The sequence below is a fragment of the Nematolebias whitei genome, chromosome 22 (assembly GCF_014905685.2).
Source record: "Nematolebias whitei isolate Nwh7 chromosome 22, NemWhi1, whole genome shotgun sequence".
NCBI classification, from domain to species: Eukaryota; Metazoa; Chordata; class Actinopteri; order Cyprinodontiformes; family Rivulidae; genus Nematolebias; species Nematolebias whitei.
This window is the reverse complement of record NC_056519.1, coordinates 25825972-25841401: the sequence shown is the minus strand read 5'-3', so window position 1 is coordinate 25841401 and position 15430 is coordinate 25825972. Positions and strand designations below refer to the sequence as shown.

The 15430-nt window shown below is 41.7% G+C and overlaps 1 protein-coding gene across 1 annotated transcript in view; it reads right to left on the bottom strand.

Annotated features, from left to right (window-relative positions):
- The window catches only part of LOC119428162 (serine/threonine-protein phosphatase 6 regulatory subunit 2), a gene marked incomplete in the record, with an annotated part of 50644 nt that overhangs the window by 5541 nt on the left and 29673 nt on the right, over nucleotides 1–15430 (bottom strand). Inside the window, 7 exon segments of the mRNA XM_037695806.1 lie at nucleotides 2970–3153; nucleotides 3298–3380; nucleotides 5193–5328; nucleotides 5419–5543; nucleotides 5640–5767; nucleotides 10604–10661; nucleotides 10824–10921. Coding sequence (XP_037551734.1) covers nucleotides 2970–3153; nucleotides 3298–3380; nucleotides 5193–5328; nucleotides 5419–5543; nucleotides 5640–5767; nucleotides 10604–10661; nucleotides 10824–10921 — 812 coding nt within the window.

Here is a 15430-nt window from a genome sequence, read left to right as displayed (position 1 = left end):
GGGGGCGGAGTGCGAGGGTGCGTGGCTTCGTTCTGGCTCGTTCCCGGCTATGGTGAGTGTGTAGGGTCGTGGGGGGGGGGGGGGGGGGGGGGGGGGGGTGTAATAGCGAAGTGCTCCGCTTGTATTGTGGGAATGTTTAGAGTCTGAGCTGCTACAATCTCTGCTCCCTGTCCAGAAGTGGCGGAGCTGGAAGGTAGACAGGGCGGGGCACCCTCCTTGGATAATGGTAGAGAAACACCGTCAGTGTCTTTGTGCACTCCTGGGTATGACAACGCTATCATGTTACTACATTTACAGTTATCTTTATACATTCCTCAGTTTCAGTTTAAGCAGAAGTTTCTTCAGAGAACACAGGAAGAAAAACAGCAAAACTAAACACGTCTAGTGTTTAGACACTAGACGTGTTGAGAATGGTGAGAATGGTGAGAATCTTCACCAGCATAAACACGTCTAGTAATTTCACATCTAACTCCAGACTACAATTACATCAAGGCCATAATTAAGTCTTAAATATAGGTTTACATACACGGCAGTTTCTGAGAACAGCTGCAGAGTGGACTGGTCAACCAGTACAGAACATGTGCAAACCAGCAGAACTGAAGTCTGACAGAAGATGCTCCTCTTTAACTCACATTAGTTTGAGATATGGGCAGTATCATCTTGTTTTACAATAAATTGTTGAATAAGTCATTCGGCAACAATTAAACAAATAAAATCCTTTCCTGTTCTCAACAGCAGTCCTCCCCAACCCCCTTACAATTCAATTCAGGAGCACCAGTACAGAGAAGGGCGGTCCCGCTAAATCACAGGTGTCAAACTCCAGGCCTGGAGGGCTGGAGTCCTGCAACTCTGAGATGCATCTCTGATGCCACACAGCTGAATCAAATAAGGAGGTCATTAGCAGGACTTTGGAGAACTTGACTGCACTGAGAAGCTAATTCAGTCACATGATTCAGCTGTGTGGCATCAGACACACATCTAAAAGTTGCAGGACTCCGGCCCTCGAGGCCTGGAGCCTGACACCCCTGCTCTAAAGGTTTCATCTCATGAAGGGGAAAAAATAAATCCACAATGCTGGAAGTTTGTACGTTTCTTCCTGTAGTGAACAACTCAGTGAGTCACGGCCTGTTTACCATCACTGTTTTTAAGGTACCGCCGATAACCAACATTTGGAACCACCGACGAGGTAACACAGTGAGATAAAACAGCCTGATTCAGACTTTCTGCAAAAGCCCCACCGATATATTGGTAAAGCCGATATTTTAGGCCAATAAAAACATTTGGGGACATATTGTATTGTGATAATTTTTCTAATCATCACCCCTAAAATGCTGGAACCAGCAGTAAATGTACACTGTATCCATTAGAGAGCGCATGAACACTTTAAGTTTCACTTTCACATTCAGCACAGATGAAGCAGGGAGCAATACTTTGTAGAGTATTTTGCTGAATAGGGCATGGTAAGTTTATTTTAACTGATCTGTAAAACAAATCAACAATAATGAATTCTCTTCAAACCTCCAACCTGCTTGTCATTAGCTACGTGCCTCTCAAGTTAGCAAGCTAATGCTTAGATAACCTAGCATAGGCTATAGCCTTGCAAAACTTTATCCTGAACAATAAATCTAACGTAGAGTTAAATATATATCAGTGTTAGTAACGTTGTCTTTGTTGTCCTCAATGAAATACATGTTTGTCTGAAATATTTACTTCTCTGCAAAAATAAAGCTGCTGCGGTCAATAATAATTAGACCTTCACCATACGTGACTGTTTCTTACATTGTAATTTTTTCTCTCTTTTGTTTTTCCATTTAGCCTTTATTTATCCAGGTAGTCTCATTGAGTCACGTGAATTCTTTTTCAAGAGGGACCTGTTTTTAGGAGCAGATGGGGGTGAAGGGTCTTGCTAAGGTGCCCAGAGTGGGGCAAATGAGGGTGGAGGCAGGAGTGGGTGTTTCACCTTTTCCACCCACATTCTGATCTTGACGGTACTGGAAGTTGAACCTGCGACTTTCTGATCACAGGCCCATCTACTCTAACCTCTGCACCACCACTCCCCAAATTGTCAGGTTGTGTTTGCGCTTCATTTTAATTTTCTAACTCCAAAAACAGCTGGGATTGACAGTTTAGCCACTTGAATTAAAATGTCATTTTCAGCGCCACAAATGAATAAATACTGAATTCAAATACAGTTGTATTGAATTCTTTCTGGGTATTTAGCTGAACAACATACCTGATGAAGGAAACATTTGTTTTTATAGTTTCTTGTGCCGCGATAGATGTAAAGACGTGTTAAAATTGATTAGTTACCAGATTACTGTAATACAATTACTACTGTAAATACCAGAAGATATTAAGAAACATTTTAGAGTCCACATCGCCCAACCCCTAGCTGTCCTCACCGACAGTGACAGTCCTGGGAGGTTTGCAAACAAGTTAGGCAGAGTGAGGAACACTTTTCACAACCTTTGGTGTGAACACAAACTGAAATATGCAGAAATTGGATTGTGCAAAAAAAAAAAAAACATTTATTTTAAAACAAAATGATCCACGGCCCTACATTAGTACTGGCCCTTCTATGTTTTGGCTGCTTGCAGGATTAAGATGGTTAAACAAACGTGTTTAGCCTTTTAACTTCATGACTTGCTCTTTAATTATTACAACCAAAATAGAAAGGACTCACCCAGACTAAAGCTGTCTGTCAACAAACAATGACTAGTTCTACTTTGAGGCTTTTATCCATTTCTGACAAGTTTCTGATGTGTATTGTCAAAAAGAACCGTAAAAACTTTAAATATTTTTTTTGTCTGTGGTTATATTCAGGTTTTAGAAGATTGCAAAGCTCAAATCAATATTCACAATAAGTGAAACGCATGAAAATACATGTTTTTATTCAACTGGAGTGTTGTTTCTTTATACATGTATCCTTTAACGCTCTTGTACCCTGTGAACACTCAGCTCATACAGACCTGTTGAGGTCAGCTGTCTTGTTACTGGAGGCTGTTTCTGTGACAATCACTGCAGCAGGGGGAGCTCCAGCCTTCTTGTCATCCTCCTCGCTGTCGGACCCCCCAGAGGAGCTGCTGTCTGAGGCCACAAGTGGAGCCTTCTTCCCTTCATCCACTGGAGAAGGATCAGAAGAGGCACTAGCATCTGCAAACACAAACAACATAATTAGGAGCGCAGGTTTAACCTGTTAATGGTGAATTTGCCATCTTTGTAGTTCTACTAACTCAAACCAGAAATGTGTGGAACATGTGAATGATTTGGTAAAGTGCTGAAGGAGCAGGTGCTCACCACTCTTTTCGTGGTTTTGTTTGGCTTGTTTATCTGCATCGATGCTGTCCTCAGGAGAGCTGCAGCGGGGACCAGTCTCAGTCCTGAGAAACCAGGAAGAAGAAATAGGAACTGCATAATTAAAACTAATAACTGTCTATGAAACTTCACTTTTTGCTAATAATGTTCTTGTCCATTTCAGACCGCTGTGGTCTGGTTGTCACTTGTTTATTTCTTCCATATTTAGTCGGTGATTCCTGAAAACTGTAAAAGCCCAAAAAACACTTTAAAACTTTAATGTTTGAAAGAACGCTTCTAAAACACACGTGTTCATCCTGCAGCGTGGTCAATAAAAACAGAACTCAAATATGAAGTCTGCTGCATGTAAATCCACAATCTCTGCTTTTATTTTGAAGGTGAGTGGAAGTATTTGTCAGCAGCCTCCTGAGTGCTGCAGAAAAGAGATTTCAGTTCCCATCATGTCAGCACAAAATAAAAACATAAGACTGACACAAAATGAAGAGTTTTTAATGAAGATGTTTTATTTGCAGAAGCCAGTGAAGTAGTGAGTTTAGTTTGTGGAGAACAGGAAGCTACTTCGCAGTTCCGACTTTCAAGGACTCGCTCTTTCGTGGTTTTTCAAAGCAAGATTTGATATGACACACAACTGGCTGATTGGTGGATGAGCCACACGATCAGCATGGATTTTTTATTTAAAATAAATTATTTTAAATCATTTTGCACCATGTGTGCAGCCCACAAACGCAAGGGGAAGCTCCCTCCTGCAGCTGATCAGCTGATCTCCATCTCTGCCTCACACACATTTCTCCTGCTGCAGATTTGTGAAGGGTTAACCCTTTGCTGTCCAGATGCACCGATCGACTTTTGTCTTCCAACTTAAAATTCAAAGTATGTCACATCGTAAAAATCATCATAATCACAAAATCTAAAAGTGTTGAAAGTTATTTTTAATTCTTTTAGAATTTCTGTGTTTAGTTGTTTCAGTGTAATTGATCAAGAAGTACATTCCTGCTCCGTGCTGCAGAGCTGAAGCTGCGTGTCATCCCTTTAATGTCCTGCTGCACTTCTCCTCTCTACAATTTAAATTTAAATACTGCAACATTTTAAATAAACAATCCATGATGTATGGATTGTTTATTTAAAATGCTACAGTATTTAAATTTAAATTGTTTATTTAAGGAGGGAGATTGGGAGTAACAGGTGACGAGTGAGTGTGATTGCAGCCTGGTACATGTCATGACAAAGTTTACTGAACTTGAACTTGAACTACTGTATCCCTACTTCGCAGTTTTTCACTTATCGCGGGTGGGCGTGGTCCCAAACACCTGCAATAAACGAGGGACTACTGTAAATCATTTAAAAAACAAGTTAAATAAAATAGTTATTTAACCAGAGTACCACACGCAGCACACCTATCAAACTATTTTACAGCAATACAGTAATCTATAGCAATGACATGGGCAGCCTAATGCCTTGTATAAACTTTGACCTTGATTTGACCTTGATCTTAGAGCTAGGGTGGTGAAAAGATTATGCAACATGCTGTCTACAAGTGGTACAAATGTGTATCAAGTTTCATGAAATTATCTTGAGCTGACGAGAAGTTATGGCCCAGACAATCAAAAACCTTGTTCTAACTTTGACCTTGACTTGTGACCTTGACCTTGAAGCTGGGGTGATCAAAAGTGCATGTGACAGTCTGTTGATGACGCTTGTGTGTATACACTTTCATTAAATTATCTTTCAGAAGTTATGGGCAGGACTGTAAAATAACACGTCCTCTTTTCGACAGGTGTAAAGTTACCTGTTGGTTCAATGAACAATATTTTACTAAACTAATAAGTTCAGCTTCTAAGAACGATGTGGTGGTTTGGGTCAGCTGGAGTTTTCCTCACCCAGTAAAAGGCTGGAACTCAGAGAAGTTTGCCCAGCCTGTTTCTGCTCCACTCCCCCCCAGGCTCTCCCACCCTGTTGTGGTTTGGGACGCAACATTCGCTTCAGAATCCCTGAAGTTTACCGACCAGTCTGGACCTGAGAACAAAACCATTAGAAAAGGCTTCTCTTTGAGACAAAACTTAATGGTTTAGTTGTCGTCTGGGATCAGCCCAATCTTAAACTAACCTGCATCTGATGAGTTTTGCTCAGAGTCATCCTCCTCATCAGATTCAGATCCACGATCCTGGTCCTGATGTCCGTTTTCCAGGCTGCTCCTGGAACTTCCCTCTGAGGTCTGCGAGACTCCAAACCTGAAAGAGGGAGGATGTAAAATAAAAAGGTTGGGGGGGAGTTGGTTAATGGTTCTGGTCGTTGGCATCTAAAGATCTGCAGTGTGCATTGTTTACCTTGTTCTGGATTTAGCTTGTGTTGCATAGTTAATCTCCTTCTCCTCCCAAATGTCCTCTTCCTCCTCAGCATCATCAAACTGGTGTATCCTCTCTTTACAGCAGGCTTCAAAAGCTGCTGCGTTGGCCTGTGAATAAACAAACAATTCAGACTTGACATCACTTTACCCCCTAAAAACATACAAAGCTCTCAACAACCTAGCTCCATCTTATATTACAGATCTTTTTATTCCGTGTTGTTCTAACAGAGCACTTCGCTCTCAGACTGCAGGTTTACTTGTGGTTCCAAAAGCAGAAAGGGAGGAAGATCTTTCAGTTATCAGGCTCCTCTCTTGTGAAACCAACTTCCAGTTTCTGTCCATGAGGCTGACACACTGTCTACTTTTAAGATTAGGCTTAAGTACCAAAGTCCATGCTCAATAATCCAAGTTACAATCCAACAATTTTCAGTCAGGTCATCTGGGAGACGAGGGAAAGGGCAGGCACCGGAGGAGGGGGCGTGCCCCAGAGACCATCTTAGAGCCAACATAACTGGTATTTTCCACGTTGGGAGTAAGCTGTTGGGGGAGAATCAGTTTGTTTGGCATTTCCTCAGGCTGATGAAGCCTTCTGGATGGAAGGTGAAACGTTTCACCATTAAAAAAAAAAAGAAACTGTCCAGATTACCTGACTGAAAATTGTTGGATTAGGCTCAAGTCATTTCTTTTTGATAAATCCTATAGTTAGGGTTGGCAATGGTTTCCTGAGCTGTCCCTTAGTTATGCTGCTATAGGTTTAGACTGCTGGAGGACAAACTGACATTTCCTCACTCTGCTGCTGTCTTTACTTACTCTACATGTTTGTATTTGTAATTATTTTTATCTTAACATGTTTTTTGTCTTTCCTCCTATAGAAAGTTAATCCGGAACAGTCACTCTGTTTGTCTCTACTTCCTGTCCTCTCAAACCAGCCGGTCGAAGCAGATGGCCGCTCATCCTGAGCTGGTTCTACTGGAGGTTTCTTCCTGTTAAAAGAGAGTTATTCTTTTCCACTGTCTCTTTTGGGCTTGCTCAGGATGGGAGACTGTGACGAAGTGAAGATTCAACGCACTCTGCTTCTTTAGATGGACAACTTTTACGAATTGGCTTTTATAATGTATGTGAATGTTTCTGTTCAGTGACCTGAGACGACTTCTGTTGTGACTTGGTGCTGTATAAATAAACTGAATTGAAATAAAAAAGTTATTACCCAACCAACGCAACCTAAAAGAAACAAGTGTTATGCCAACGTCATTTGTCGGAGGGATTTTTACAGTGAAGGTTTGTAGTTTCCAACATGAAATTTCAAAGTTTTTATGGACTAGAATTGAACAGGGGGCAGCCTGGTGGCGCGGTTGGGAGAGCTGCCGCCTCTCAGCGAGCAGGTCGCCCCGGTTCAAATCCCAGCCGGGGGCCTTTCAGGGTGGATATCCTGATGCATGCTCAATAATCCAGGTAGAAAAATCTAAAAAAGTTAAATCTGGTCCTCTGCACATTCAAAAAAACAAAACAAAGCAAAACAACAAAAAAATGTAGAAACGTTTCGTCTCTCATCCGAGAGACTTCCTCAGTCTGAGGAGCTGTTTTCAGCTCAGTCTCTTAAATAGCACCTTCTCAGAGTGGATCAACCAGTTTGCTGCTGACAACCAAAACCAGCTGATCACATGGTCAAGAAGGACCATCAGCCTAACAATGGATCATTAGCACACTGATGACTGTTTACTGTTCACAGAGGGCTGAGTGATACTAGCAATCACAGCATTGTAAGAGGGGGACAGTTGAACCCGGAGGCCTCCACCCCTGTTTAATGATGGACGGTTTCTTTTCACAAAGATGGCCTCCTTTACTCCTCTCTCAAACCATCGTTCCTCTCTGTCCAGGATGTGCACATCTTCATCTTCTGTCTGCTCTGTGATACAGAGTCCTGATGACTCCTAACTTGTGCTCCAAAAGGTGATGGGAGTCAAACTGCAAATACTGGTCTGTGTGGGTGGGTTTGCGGTACACCTCGGTTTGCAAATGTCCTCTATCAGAGACTGAGACCTCACAGTCCAAGAAAGCCAACCTGCCATTTTTTACATCTTCTCGTGTGAACTTGATGTATTTATCCACAGAGTTGATGTGGTCAGTAAAATGTTGGACTTCCTGAGATTTGATTTTAACCCAGGTGTCGTCAACATACCTGAACCAATGACTTGGTGGTGTCCCTGAAAAGGACATCAAGGCTCTCTTTTCTACCTCCTCCATGTACAGGTTGGCAACAATAGGAGAAACTGGAGACCCCATAGCACACCCATGTTTCTGCCTATAATATTGCTCCCCATATGTGAAGTAGGTTGACTGCAGGCACAGCTTCAAGGGTTGACACAGTTGTTCTGTGGAAAGCGTGGTCCTGCTGCTCAGAGTGGTGTCTGATTTTAATTTTAAACTGACCACCTCTACTGCATCATCAACAGGAATGCACGTAAAGAGTGATGTGACATCAAAAGAGACCATTGTTTCATCAGTCTCCATGATGACATCCCTCACCTTATCCACAAAGTCCATGGTGTTCTGTATGTGATGTTCTGAGCTGCCAACTAAAGGGATGAGTACAGACGCCAGATATTTGGAAACATTGTAAGTGACAGTTAATCATGCTAACAATTGGTCTTAAAGGTACACCTTGTTTGTGGATTTTAGGTAAACCATACAGACTAGGTGTGGCCTCCCCTGGGTACAGTCTGTGGTACAGAAAACGGTCAATAGCTTTGTCCTGCTCCAAATTTTTCAGGCAATCTATCAATTGCTTCTTGTAACCACTTCCTGGATCTATTTTCAGAGGTTCATAAGTGGTTAAGTCACTAAGGAATGTCATAACTTTCTCATGATAGTCTTTCTGGTTCAAAATCACTGTGCACCTTCCTTTGTCTGCTGGGAGAATGATGATGTTTTTGTCCTTGCTAAGAGTGGTGAGTGCATCCCTCTCCTCTCTACTGATGTTGGAAGGTGGTGGTTTGGCATTGCTGAGGCAGGCTGAAACTTTGATTCTGAGCTGTTCTGCTTCAGCCTCTTTCATTTTGTTGTTGCGGATGGCTGACTCAGTAGCTGTGATCATCTCCACCAGAGGAATTCTACTTGGTGCAACCGCAAAGTTCAGTCCCCTGGCAAGAATCTCTGTCTCTGGCTGGGTGAGCTGTCTGTCAGATAAATTCTTCACCCATTTTTCTGTCTCCCTGGCATGTAATTGACTACTGGAGTGTTGTCCTACACTGAATGTGTTGTTATTGGAATAGTGATGGTGTTGATGAGCTATTAGTACGTTAAACTTGTTTTGTTGTGCTAATGATCCATTGTTAGGCTGATGGTCCTTATTGAACATGTGAGCAGCTGGTTTTGGTTGTCAGCAGCAAAACTGGTTGATCCACTCTGAGAAGGTGCTATTTAAGAGACTGAGCTGAAAACAGCACCTCAGACTGAGGAAGTCTCTCGGATGAGAGACGAAACGTTTCTATATTTTTTTGTTGTTTTGCTTTGTTTTGATTTTTTGAATGTCCAGAGGACCAGATTTAACTTTTTTAGACTTTCAGGGTGGAGTTTGCATGTTCTCTCCGTGCATGTGTGGGTTTTCTCCGGGTGCTCCGGTTTCCTCCCACAGACCAAAAACATGCATGTTAGGCTGAAGGGTAACTCTAAATTGTCTCTAGGTGAGAGAGTGTTAGGGTTAGATTAGTCCCTGTGACGGACTGGAGACCTGTCCAGGGTGTCCCCCACCTCTCACACAGTGATAGCTGGATATGGGCACCAGTGACCCCCACGACCCGAAATGGAAGAAGCAGGTAAAGAAGATGGATGGATGGATGGATGGATGGATGGATGGGTGGATGGGTGGATGGGTAGGTGGGTGGGTGGGTGGATGGATGGATGGGTGGGTGGATGGATGGATGGGTGGATGAAATGAACAGAGAATGAAAGTAAACCTCAGTGTTGTTGTTTCAAGATATTCTAGAGGGTAGGAGTTACACTGTCAAGAAGAATACAGGGATGTTTTTATAATTTTTACATTTATTTCACAGTTTAGTCTGAGCTGAGCTGCTAATTTCCTCTCCATGTCTGGAAGTGGTGGAGCAGAGTGGGGGGTGGGGGATTTGGTAGGTGGGGTGCCCTCCTTAGGTAATGGCAGAGAAACCACTGATATATCTGTGATTAACTGGTACACTTTTTCCTCGTTGATTCTATTTACACAAGCAGAGACTACAGTTGTTTCCATATCACAACATCTAAATTACAAAAATCATGATTTGATATTAAATACTAATTATTATTACACAGAACTGTCTTTAGAACTGCATTAAAGTGCAAATAATAAAAATGAGACAAACGGGAAAATAGCTAAATTTTTATATTATGATTTAAAGCTATGAATGGTTAGTAATTTTCAAATACTCAAGTGAATATGGGCGAGTCCTAAATCATAAAGCAGCTGAGATTAACGTACATAAAGAGAGCTAATCTCAGAATAATGGATTGTTTTAGATTAGATTTGCATGTGTAAAAGATTACCAAGCATGTGCTGTGAGAAGCACTGATCACTGCCTTATATTTAGAGCGGTGGCTGGTAGGTGGACGGGGGAGGGTCATATGCAGGACCAGTGGAACAAGAAGGGACCAAAGGTCAATTATTCAAAGAAAAACTGAATTGAACTCATTTAAGCAGTTTTTGTTTAACTGGCCCATATTTTAAACACAATGTATTGCTGTCTACTTCAGCCAATGTCGTGACACATGAAGAGTTTCTAAGGCACTACATATTGTCAAAATGGCAGTCTGACTGAACAAGTGGACAGTTAGTGCACAGCCTTTGTGTGTAAATGCTGTATTGATGTTAACTGCAATAAAGTCTGTGTATGGGAAGTAGCACTGCACCAAGATGGCAGCACTTTTTAAAGTAAAAGAATAAAAACTTACACTATTATCATCAGCATCTAGAATGAATTCTATGTCTGCAATTCTGTCAAATGTGGCACTGTGGAAAGAGAACAACATGTTTAAACATCAGCCAACATTAAGTAGTAAAGAATACTGCAGTACAAGGTCATGATGCTAGGGATTAAAGCAAACAGTATACATAAGGTCAGTTAGTACCTGAGGCTGTGATTAGCTGTGAGAAACGTTGATTACAACATACTTGATATTTTCATCGTGCTCGCTGAACTCCTCGTCATGGAACCCAAACTGTTCCACAAAGTTGGCCGTCATCTGCTGGATCTGATAATCTGAGAATGCCTGCAGAGATAAGATGGCAGCTTATTTTATCGACTGTTGTAATAGAGAAAAGAACGTTTTGCAGCTGAGGTTTATTTTTTACCTGTTGAAGAGACAAGTCGTTGGGGAAAGGGCCCTCCATCTCATCGTCCTCACTGGATGAGTGCATGTGGTGGGTGCTTACCTGCAGGACACAAAGCCACGGTGAATCAGATCAGCATTAGATGCCTGGTGGTTTTACAAGAACTTGTAAAGTGATTGACATAGGCAGGAGAAAGTCTGAACAGTAAAACTTAGTAAAAATATGTAAAACAAGAACAAAAATACTCAGGAATATAAGAAACAGCTGCAGAGTATTAATAAAGTTTCATGGATTTTAAACAGAAATACATCTGTCCGTTGTCTGATGCTTATCATGGTCGGGTCACAAAGGAAACAAGTCCAGCAGAAAAACCCAGACGCCTCTCCACCCAGCTTTTCCTGGAGGATCATATCAACAGTGCCTAAAAATTGTTCATCCAGTGGAAGTTTTACGTTTTTATTGCTGTCATAAATCAGTCACGGTCAATAAAAATCGACTTATCTGACCACCTGCTGAAGCCTTTCAGTCAGTCATTTTAATGGGGGGTATGCAATCTCTTTATTCTGCATTGTTTTGTAGCAATTTTATCAGTTTTTATTTATTTATGGGGGTGGGGAGTAAAATAGGCCAATTTGTATTGACCATGACTGATTTATGACAGCATTAAAAAGATATAACATCCAAGAGAGTTAGTATTTTAGGAATTTCAATCCTTCCAGAATGTACTGGCCCAGGGGTCCCAGGTCTCCTAATGGGACGTGCCTTGAGAGCCTCCAGTGGAAGGTGCACCAGAAGTATCCTAATCAGATGTCCAAACTGCCTCGGCCTCCTTTTAATAAAGAGGAGCTGCAGCCACGGTAATTATAACATCTTTATTTGGCAGAACTGAGTTTGAGTTTAGTCTATGAAGGAGGAATCTTTTTGTTTTGTCATGATCCTTATTTCAAGACAATAATGCCCCTTTTCCATTAGTAACGGTACGTAGAACCTGTCCCTATTTATAGAAGCCTTGGCTCTAGTGTTCCGACCGGGCTGAGTAGGTACGAAAACGTGACATCAGAACACTGTCAGTCACTGATTGGTCGGGGCGGACTCACTGGATCTTTCAGAAACTTTTCAAAACACCAATCCACCATTTGCAATTTCTCGGACCGGAGCAACAGCTGAACCCATTTTAAAGATTTTAAAAACAATAATGACAACACCTTGGTCTAATGCTGGAGTTTTTTGTGCTTGGTGGCCGATGACAAAATTCAGAGTTAGCTGGATGGAGCTCTGCTGGTCTACCCCGATCCTCTCCCCCAGAGACTCGGAGCCAGGCGTCATCTTCCCAGGTCCGAGCTCCGCTGGTCATTGCGAAGAATCATACGAGATGGTGACTCGCAGAAGGCTGTTGCCCAGACCTCGTGTAATCATGAAGGCCGAATCCCGATCCCGGCTGACAGGCTGACCGGGAAGGGTCTGAGACGGATGATGGAAGCGATTTTTAAATGAACTAATATTTTTTTAAATATATACACACTGAAGCCATTTTTAAAAAACAATTTTTTTTTTATACATAAAATGTTATTTAAAAAAAAAATAAATAAATAAAAAAAATTGCTTCCACCGTTCGTCCCAGACCTGTCCCGGTCAGCCTGTCAGTCGGGGTCTGGGCAGCGGCCTTCTGCGAGTCACCAGCTCGTATGATACTTGGCGGTGACCAGCGGAGCTTGGAGCCGGGAAGATGACGCCCGCTCGACCTGGCTCCAAGCCTAAGCAAGGAGAGGACCAGGTGAGACCAGCGGAGCTGGTCATAAAAAATATATATGTTTCTTTTTAACGGTGAAGATTAAAAAAATAAAATAAACGGTGCCGGCTGCATCATGAAATCCTGTTTTCACTTTAACGACTATCTGTTAACTCAGCTGAAAATCATAAAAAGACACAAAATTATTGGATCTCTCAGGAATATTTGCCTCAAACATGTTTAAAGAAGAAATACAGCCTTTAGTTCAACTTGTTCTTTAACCCACAGATGTACAAATCACAAAATAAGAACTTTAAAGCAAAGCTAAAAATATATATTTAGTGAACAAGAAACAAAACCACATATTTAACTGAACAATAAATGTAGACACTAAGGGCAAATACAGCAAATATGAAGAAAACCTATAAAATTTTAAATAGTTTTTCTTTTTTGTAGAATCTGGTTAATCAGAGATTTAATGGTGAACTAAAGTTCACAAGTAGAATTTTATATATATATATATATATATATATACACATACAAAGAGTCTAAGAGTGTTTTGTTACTCAAGACTCTTACTGTTAAGGTTATGAGGTGTGACTTGTCAAATCTACATGTGTGTCTTATCTCCCTCAGCCTTATAACCTGAATCTCTCACTCTCTGCTCTTTGAATTGAGAAAGCTCCTCGGATGAGGAGAGAAACGTCTTCTGTTACAAATAAAGTCCAGTTGTTTTTGTACTGAACACTTTTTTGAATTCATCATGTCCTGGATGACTGAGAATCTTCATCAGCATAATCCAGGTATACAATCCAACATTTTTCAGTCAGGTCATCTGGACATTTTTTTATTTTATTTTTTTTTGTGCTGAAACGTTTCGTGAGCAGAGAGCTTCATGGAATGTGTTTCCATGGTCGAGTAGCTGCATCCAAGCCATGCATCACCAAGTGCAATGCAAAGCGTCGGATGCAGTGGTGTAAAGCACGCCGCCGCTGGACTCTAGAGCAGTGGAGGCACGTTCTCTGGAGTGACGAATCACTCGTCTCCATCAAACAATCTGATGGATGAGTCTGGGTTTGGTGGTTGCCAGGAGAACGGTACTTGTCTGACTGCATTGTGCCAAGTGTAAAGTTTGGTGGAGGGGGGATTATGGTGTGGAGTTGTTTTTCAGGAGCTGGGCTTGGCCCCTTAGTTCCAGTGAAAGGAAGGAACTCTGACTGCTTCAGCATACCAAGACATTTTGGACAATTCCATGCTCCCAACTTTGTGGGAACAGTTTGAAGCTGGCCCCTTCCTCTTCCAACATGACTGTACACCAGTGCACAAAGCAAGGTCCATAACAACATGGATGGCAGAGTCTGATGTGGATGAACTTGACTGGCCTGCACAGAGTCCTGACCTCAACCCGACAGAACACCTTTGAGATGAATTAGAGCGGAAACTGAGAGCCAGGCCTTCTCATCCAACATCAGTATGTGACCTCACAAATACACTTCTTGAAAAATGGTCAAAAATCCCCATCAACACACTCCTAAACCTGTGGACAGCCTTACCAGAAGAGTTGAAGCTGTTCTAGCTGCAAAGGGTGGACCAACATCATATTGAACCCTATGGATTAGGAATGGGATGTCACTTAAGCTCATATGCGAGTCAAGGCAGGTGAGCGAATACTTTTGGCAATGTAATGTAGGGCTGGGCCATATCATACCGTTCACGATAATACAGGTAAAAAAAGCTTGCCCGGGCAAATAAATGATATCATGATATGCTAATTTCATGATGTAATATGTCAGGGCGCCCTGCCCCGTTAACAGAACCGAGCGCACTGAACGACCAAACCAAACTGCGCACCCCCCTCCACCTGTAGGTACTAGCATAACGATAATTAGTTGCGCACAATACTAGCTAGCTAAAAAGCTTAAAATAAACAACGTGCGTCTCAGCTGTCTCTCCATCCCGCTCTAAACTGCGGATACGGACAACTCAATTGTCTCTCCCTACCCCCCACCCCGCTCTAAGCTGCTGGTACAAACACAGCTCGTCTTTTTTCTCTCTCCCTCACCCCGCTCTGAGCTGCCAGTGTGGGCGCAGCTCGGATGCGTCTCCCCCGCTCTAAACTACAGGTACAAACACACGCAACTCAACAGTGTCTCTTAGTTCCACAGTCCACGGAGCATGAACAGAGTCATGTGATCAGAGACAGAGCATCAGAGAAATGAATCATTCCTGCAGGAACAGAGGAAGCTGAAACACCAACAAGCTTCAGGATCAGATGATCACCTTGTTACAAGTTCTGGAAGTTACAGCTCATTTAAAGAAACATATATTTTGTTGCATGTTACATTTATGCTCAACAGATTTTAAGCTTCATTTTATTCAGTTATTTTGGGAAACTTCACCTGCACTTTAGTTTCTGTGGTGGATTTATTGATCTATATTTTGTGCAGACTTTTTCAATCTAAATAACAGAAGGATCTTTTTTATTTTTATACTTGGAAACTGAATACTTTACTAAATAAAATAATTTCAGTAAAATTAACCCTTGTTTTTTTATTTTTATATAATACTGCAAAGCAACATGTTAAATTAATTTTGTCAAATGAATAACTTTGATTTCTGTTTTTTTTTTTGTTGTGGTTATATAACAAAATTTATTGTTATCGTCAGAATGCACTGAAATACCACAATATAATATTTGAGCCATATTGCCCACCCCTAA